This window comes from Bidens hawaiensis, unplaced genomic scaffold, assembly GCF_021521415.1.
Source record: "Bidens hawaiensis isolate Kalapana, Puna unplaced genomic scaffold, B.hawaiensis_p1.1 tig00021644_1, whole genome shotgun sequence".
Classification (NCBI taxonomy): domain Eukaryota; kingdom Viridiplantae; phylum Streptophyta; class Magnoliopsida; order Asterales; family Asteraceae; genus Bidens; species Bidens hawaiensis.
This window is the reverse complement of record NW_027493362.1, coordinates 154,315-162,354: the sequence shown is the minus strand read 5'-3', so window position 1 is coordinate 162,354 and position 8,040 is coordinate 154,315. Positions and strand designations below refer to the sequence as shown.

General features: G+C 33.3%; 1 protein-coding gene across 1 annotated transcript; it reads left to right on the top strand.

Moving 5' to 3' along the window:
• The first annotated feature begins 4,211 nt into the window (after positions 1–4,211).
• On the top strand, positions 4,212–7,108 carry LOC143563917 (glucan endo-1,3-beta-glucosidase 11-like). The gene is made up of 3 exons (XM_077051343.1): positions 4,212–4,293; positions 4,776–5,815; positions 6,662–7,108. The coding sequence occupies exons 1-3, from the start codon at positions 4,227–4,229 to the stop codon at positions 6,731–6,733; spliced, it is 1,179 nt and encodes a 392-aa protein (XP_076907458.1). The 5' UTR covers positions 4,212–4,226; the 3' UTR covers positions 6,734–7,108.
• Positions 7,109–8,040: the final 932 nt, after the last annotated feature.

Here is an 8,040-nt window from a genome sequence, read left to right as displayed (position 1 = left end):
CCTCAGACACAGTTTGTGTTCATCAGTATCACCCTGAATTGACTCCGACACCCTGATGATTGATCAAAACATTTTAACGCTTATTAAACTTTTGCAAACTTTTCAAACAATAAAGGTTGAACCATGGACTTACTTGTCGTACGGACTTACAAGCCTTCATATAAAGTGTTTAGCACTTATTTGTTTGCCCCACGTTACGTGGTTATAATATACCCCTTTTTTTATTACTTATCAACATTTTGTTGTTGATTTTAAATACATTTAAGGTCTTTGTAGTTTTCTGCTTTATCATTTTGATTTTCAATATTTTTATTTAAAAGCAAGAATGATTTTTATGGTGATCAATCACTAACGGCCTTGTGTATGACTGATTAATGAAATTTTTGCCTTCATCGATATGACTTATATTGGAGTTGTATAACTGATTGATAATGGTAAAACCACAAGCATAGGCGGATGATTTAATTTTATATCACTATGACACTTACTCATATGTTAAGTTTATCTACACATCAAGCGATGATCTTGTTAGCTTTTGATCTACTATTTTAATGTCATAGGATCATTAGAGACAATTTCTTATCATTTTTCAAAGGTCGGATCTATTTTTCAAAATTTTATAATTTTTTTTAATATCCGACTCCCTCTAAGCAGGAGCTCCCTCTAAACGAGAAAATATATTTTTGAAACTTTTTCTGATTTTCTTAATAAAATATAAAATATTTTCGGCAAGTCAAATGACTCATTTTTGTTTTTCTTAAAGTAAAAAATGAAAATCTTTTTGGTGAAACCATTGTATTCACTTTAGGCTAGGGTTTTGTGTAAACTAACTTTGATTAGATTCTATGTTTTGAATGAATATGAACTTGATTGAATGTCTTTAATCCTGTTTTACATTAGAATTGATTGTTTAAACAGTTTATGATTTTGATTACCATACTTTGCATCACTTTTATGGTTGTGTTCATCACATGTAGGGTTAGCTCCTATGTCATTGAACTAGTAATCGCTAATTATTTCTTACAATTGGTTTTCATACATTAAACTAGTAATTGGGTAAACCAGAGTTCAGTTGTGTCAACAATTCGGTTAGGGTATCGTTTGTCCTCACAACCCAATTGTTAGTTTTAGTAATTATTGCACAATTAATCTTTATAAATCTGTGATTAGTCGGTTATCACTTTACCTGAACCTGTAGTGAATCATTCTCTTATAATTGCTTACAGTCTACTTAAATTAATCATGTTTTATTAAATCATCTTTTATAAACCAATTAACATCGTTTGTCCGCCTAATATAATAATTAATAATTATGAACTTTACTTGCACTTTTCACTGATTCCTTGTGGAGACGACCTTACTTACCCGTACTAGTTATAGGTATTTAATCTTCATAAATACTTTTTTTATTAGAGCATGACATCTACATCAATCATCACTTAACATTTTTTTGTCTTCATCATCATAGGATATCACAGGCTTGGGAACTTGGTCATCAACAATAGTAGTCATGGGAACATGTGGACCAATCTCAATGGGTCTAAGAAAAGCATAATTTGTGATTCTATTGTAGTTCTTAAAACGCCATTTTAGTTCTTCAAATTTATTGTCCTAATTAAGTTGTTTAGGTGGTTTATTGGTTGTCCCAGCCTCATTCTCAAAGATTATGAAGCTCTTTATCTTTTTGTTTTTTCAGTAGTCATCGTTTAAGAACAACCCTTAAGTCAAACAGATTCATCACAAATTCTGTGAAAAGTCACAAGTCCAAAGTAATCGAATTGGCAGATTGATTTAATCGAATAGAAAACTAATGGAATGGACAGAGTAATCTAATCGAATAGCAAGACTAATCTAATTGAATTGAAAACTAATCTAATCGAATAGAAAACTAATCTAATCGAATAGCAACCTAATCTAATCAAATAGAGCTTCGATTAGAATGGGTTAAGAAATTCTATTAGAATGGTTTTTGGATTCGATTAGAGTGCTTTCTAGGATTCAATTAAAGTACTTTGAGAATTCGATTAGAATGATTTGAAGTTGATTCGATTAGAATACTATTCATAATTTGATTAGAGTAGTTTGTGGATTTGATTAGAATACTTTTCATCTGTACTTTCCACATGTATTTTCAGACTTTTCCTTTTGAGGAAACTCAAATCAATCACTTCAACACATGTAGATCTAAGAACCATTCATTTTGAAGACTTTGAGCACTTAAATCTTGTATTTTAGCAACTTTAACACCACAATAACACCCAAACAAACAATTTTTCAACCTGGAAGCTAAGAACACTTATACATTCAAACTTGTAAACACACTACTATCAACTTGATGAACTTGTAAACCCACAAAACGCTTGAAAACCCGTCTTTAACACACAAACAAGACTAAAATCCAAGGTTGTGACCCAAGATCTACAACTAGTAGAGCTTGAAAGCTCTGATACCAATTGTAGGTCCCATGGACGGATAAAACAACAACAAACTAGTTACTTGGATCAATCTCAACACTAGCTAGCAGAAATCACTAGTGAGGAACCGAGTTCTCAGATCTTGTTTGGTATATTATTTCCCGAATTAGAATGGAAAGGGAGAGAGGAGTTGGTGAATGGATAAGATCTTGACAGAAGGTTATGTTATGCATGAGTATGCTCAACCTTATATAGGTTGGAGCATATCATGCATTGTTCCATAAATGGGCCAAGTGGGCTTTGTTTACATGGCCTTAGGCCCAAATATACAAGGAAATAAACCAACAAGCTAACTAAGATAAAACGTTTAGAGTACGAGTAAATACAAAAGGCTAACATACAAAACGGTACCCTACGTTGATTATTACATATAGATTAATTAAACTACGACACAATGGGGAGATTCCTCAAAGTCTCTCCGTGATTACGATTTATTACCACTTGTAGTTAGCATGACCATCTAAAAATCAAGATGATATTGTCAAACCAATTATCAGAAGGAGAGGCAAGCAGAACCAAAGTCGTGTTCTGTGTGAGACGGCTTAATGAAGAAGGAGAGGAAAGCGGAACCAAAGTCGTGTTCTGTGTGAGACGACTTAATGAAGGAGAGGCAAGCAGAACCAAAGTCATGTTTTGTGTGAGACAACTTAATGAAGACCAGATACAATGTGAGAAACATTGTAGTTAAGGTCGGATTGTGGAGTTGTGTAATTTGATTAGGGAGGTGTACGTTTGAATCAGTATACACCAAGTTCGTAGTCTAAGAACAGTGGATCAATGCAGTGATCATTTGACTTAGTTGGAAATGAGAGTTCCTAGTCGAAGAACAACGGGTTAGATCACTCGATTATGTTTTAATCACATCATATGTGAGGTGTGACCAGATTTCCCGAAATAATTAAGCTAGGATCGTGTGTTCTTTCGAGCAGATTAATAAAAGGTGAAAGAAAGATGAAATTCATGATGACTGGAACTAATAAGCTTGAGAAGAATGAAGAAGCAAAATTAACAAGAAGACATGAAAAGCATGTGAGTATTCTCTTATCATGTTCAAGAGACTTTAGTGGAACAAATCAAGATTAAGGGGTAGAATGAAACACTGATAAAGATAATCAAGAAAAGAGAAAACATAATGATGGTGTTAGTTGTAGAGATAATTGCTAAAGTTAACGATAAATTATATTTATTTATTTTTTTTGAGAATTATTAGGGGAGTTAGAATAGAAAACCTGGTTATCATTGTGTGTGCTCGATCTAATTAGTTATAACATACATATATAACACCAGAGTATAAAAAAAACAATACTAATTAAATTACATCCAGGAAAACCCAATGTTTCTTCTCAAGTAAGTTTTCAATCCAAATGTATCTTTTGTACTGTAGCTTTTACTTGATCCATTAGTTGGATTCATTTCACTCTTTTGAAATACTAACATATTAAATATTTATATGTAACTAAATAACTTTACCAGCTTATATGAAAATTTTCGATTCCTTTTATGTGAAGAAAGAGATGAGGGTATATTTGACAATGCACCAAAAACTTTGGAAGCTTGTCTTTTTGGACGAGTACTTAAAGAGGAAAGAGAGCCCCCCAACCTCAAGTTCAAGGCAACTCGATCTCTTAAACTCTTCATCGCCCTTCAATTTCTAACAAGTAACGAATTCCCACTGCAAAAACCATATATACATATATATTCAACCACCCTTTTCTCTTTCTAAATCTTTTTTTCATCTCAGTAAAATTAAATATGGAACTTTGTCTTAGAAAAGCCTGCACTGTGCAATTTATTCTTGGAATTATTCTTTCTTTATCAGGTTAGTTTAGTTCTCATGCATGGGATTCACTAATCATAGCTCATAATTTTAGTAGCAATCATTAATGATTGATTGTGTATTTGTGTTCCTTATAAATGTGTATCATAAAATTTTAAATAGAAAATCTCCCCTGGCCTCTAAATTTTTGGCAGCTTTCGTAGGAAGATATTGCCTACGAAAACCCGTCAGTAATATGTCTGCAACTGAAAATATAATTTACGACAAGATTCCATCTAGGCTTTTTTCGATGTAGTAATCCGCCAGTTCTCCATCAGAAATCAAAGTACTCAAAACAAAATTTCTGACGGATATCACCGACAGATACTAGTTGGTACTTGGTACCAAGTTACCAACAATTTTACAATGGAATCGTTCCTCATTGATATACATGAATAATTACTACTTAACATTAAATTCATGGTGGTTTTGCATGTTTTTTTAAAACTTTTTGATTTTGATTTTTTTTTTTTGTGTGTTCATAGGGTTTGTATTCGTTGAATCACTTGGCATAAACTATGGTCAAGTCGGAAACGATTTGCCACCGCCGAGCAAAGTTCTCCAGCTTCTGAAATCACTAAAGGTCACAAAAACTCGAATCTACGATACAAATCCGGACATCTTAACCGCATTTGCGGGTTCTGGTGTGGATATTATCGTGACAGTGGAGAACAATATGCTAGCAACATTAATGGACCCTCAACAAGCGTTACAATGGGTGACTACACGTATAAAACCCTATTTTCCAGCTACTAAAATCACTGGAATCGCGGTCGGAAATGAAGTTTTCACAGGAGATGATATGTCACTGGTGGATAATTTGGTTCCAGCAATGGTTAGTATACAACAAGCCTTGACTCAGTTAGGGTTACAACAACATATTCAAGTGTCCACACCTTCGTCACTCGCGGTTCTTGCTAACTCGTATCCACCATCCGAAGGTATGTTCGTGCCCGAGCTCACAACGATAATGACACAATTGTTAAAGTTTCTTTCGACGACAAAATCGCCATTTTGGATCAATGCATACCCTTATTTTGCTTACAAAGATAGCCCTGATAAAATATCCCTAGATTATGCTCTTTTAAACCCTAATTCGGGCATGATCGATCCGCATACTAATATGCATTATGACAACATGTTGTACGCTCAAGTTGACGCTGTTATATTTGCCATGGCGCGGTTAGGGTTTGGTGGGATTGAAGTTCGGGTCTCTGAGACGGGTTGGCCGTCTAAAGGTGACCCGAATGAAGTTGGTGCAACACCGCAAAATGCGGCTGTTTATAATAGGAATTTGTTGAGAAGACAGATGAGTGGTGAAGGGACACCGTTGAGGCCGAAAATGAGGCTCGAGGTTTACGTGTTTGCGTTGTTTAACGAGGATATGAAGCCTGGCCCGACGTCAGAGAGGAACTACGGATTTTATAAGCCCGATGGAACGATGGTTTATAATGTTGGGTTGGCGGATTTATCGACGAGTACAACGCCTTCGGCTTCGATCTCTCTTACTTCCATGGCTACCAAGGTAAATACTTTTGATGTATTTATGATATGATCACACACTTTACATATATATAGTTACTAGTATCAAGTGTTAAATTATCATGCAAAGGTGGTGTACCATTGAGCAAATAAAAGGTTTAGAAGGTGGGAAACAAATAATGTTACCATTGAGCAAATAAAAGGTTTAGAGGTTTGGTTAAATTATATTTTTAACCAAATATGGTAGGCTTAGGTTATTCAATATTGTCTATAATTGCAGGTATATGAGGTCGCATTTTGCCATTGAGTTACCTCATGTTTCAAGACTTTATTCGTAAGTCGTTTAGAAAAAAAAAAGGTTTTTAAACGATTTAAAAGCCTAAATTGAATAGGAGATTGAGATGTCACATAATCACTTGATTATGGTTTATGTATATATATAGCCCATAATTTGATGATTATTATATAAGAAAACAAACACGTTGAATATCTTATTAATTAATGTAAAGTTTAGTAGATCTCATCTCAGATATCCGCTTATATAATATTTCATAAATACATAACTAGTTTTAACATTATAATTACAAAGTAATTGAAAACAAATTGATTAAATATTATATTTTCACTAGTACGATACTAGCCACTATTTATTTTTTAAGGGTGACATACTTCACGCTTTGTGCTTTTGTTGGTGCTCTATAGAATCTGGTACGCATGTGAGCCCATATGTGCACCTACTATACAAATTATATACATTTGACACGTCACACGTCATAGTTTTATAATCAAACTTTCTTGATATAGTGATTCGTCCTAGTTGTTCAATAACATATGTTCAAAATACACGTCTCATCAATCGCCTTTTAATCGAATATTGTTAATGTTACAGAGAGAAAGAACGGGTCGCCAACAACATGTAGCATGCTGGATTTTCGTCTGTATGATGGCAATTGCTATATAGACATCGACATTGGTAGTTATAAGTTTGAAAGCCTATTGTGTACATACTAAATGCTCTATCGCGCTCTAAGCTTCAAGATCTACCACATGATCGTTAATATGTGCCAAAAGCATTGGTCCTGCTCTGACCGGCTAGTCCTAATTTGTAATCTTACAAATCAACCAATTATTCTTTTTCATGACGGTTACGTATTGTCATGGAAAACCTAATTAATTAGAAGTTGAGAATTGTTGCCAAATTAGTTGGTGAAAAAGGAACATTAGAATATCATAACTAATGTAATTAGTATCATGTGTATTTTAGTATTTTTATTTTATTTTTCAGTATGTTGAATGAAAAAAATATTAGAAATTAATGATATATATTTAGATGTTATGATGATTGGATACATAGAAAAGTATATACTAGCTTTTGAAGGTGGAATCCATGATTGTTCGCATATATAAAAATTCATAAAGGTTTACGCTGACAAAAACTCAATTCAAATTATGCCATCAAATGGTTACAATACTTTTGAACTTTCTTTTTATTGACTAATCTTAACCATTCCAAATATCAGACTACCTTGTCATTACCATCCACCACACAAAAAGTTTGATAAACACTAATCATTTGTAAGAGTTGGTTCAAATAAGAATCTGTAACGTATCAGCCCATAAGAATCAAAACTTTGTTTTTAGTCGGATGGAGTTTGCTATCCAAAAGGGGGTTGCGGCGCAGCTTGTTGCCCGCTTACCTGCCACTTCATTATAAATCATTTGGATGTTTCTATAAATATAAAAGGAGCCAATAAGAAAAAAAAATAGAAATTATTCTAAGAGTAAACACATTATTTATAAACATGTTGAACTACAATTCTTTTTTGATTACTTGTATATAGAAATATGTAGCCAACTATAAAAAAAATAAAATTCCTAAATATTTAATTAACGAACTTTCTTGCAAGTGCTAATGATAACTCGTATACACATTTTCACTCACATACACCAAATTTATGTGCATGTTCTCTCTTTATATTTTAATATCATATTCATGAAACTTTAGATAAATCTATATGATATCTCTAATATCTGCAATAGAGAATCAGATTATAATAAACACATGACCTCAAATATCACACACTTTTGTTTGCCGTTTTGGCCACACGTGAGAGGTTAACGAGACATTTAAGTGTGCTATAAGGTTAAACAAATTTTGGAGTGGATAACTGCACAGAAAGTTTTCCTTGGGTAAACAAAAAAACAAAGTTATGAGCTCATAATAGTCATGACGAATAATATTATTTATTGTATATGAGGGGTTGGATG

Coding starts and splice junctions, on each gene's coding strand:
- LOC143563917 (XM_077051343.1), top strand. CDS start 4,227: ATGGAACTTTGTCTTAGAAAAGCCTGCACTGTGCAATTTATTCTTGGA. Junction 4,294..4,775: donor AATTATTCTTTCTTTATCAG/GTTAGTTTAGTT, acceptor GTGTGTTCATAG/GGTTTGTATTCGTTGAATCA. Junction 5,816..6,661: donor TTACTTCCATGGCTACCAAG/GTAAATACTTTT, acceptor TTAATGTTACAG/AGAGAAAGAACGGGTCGCCA.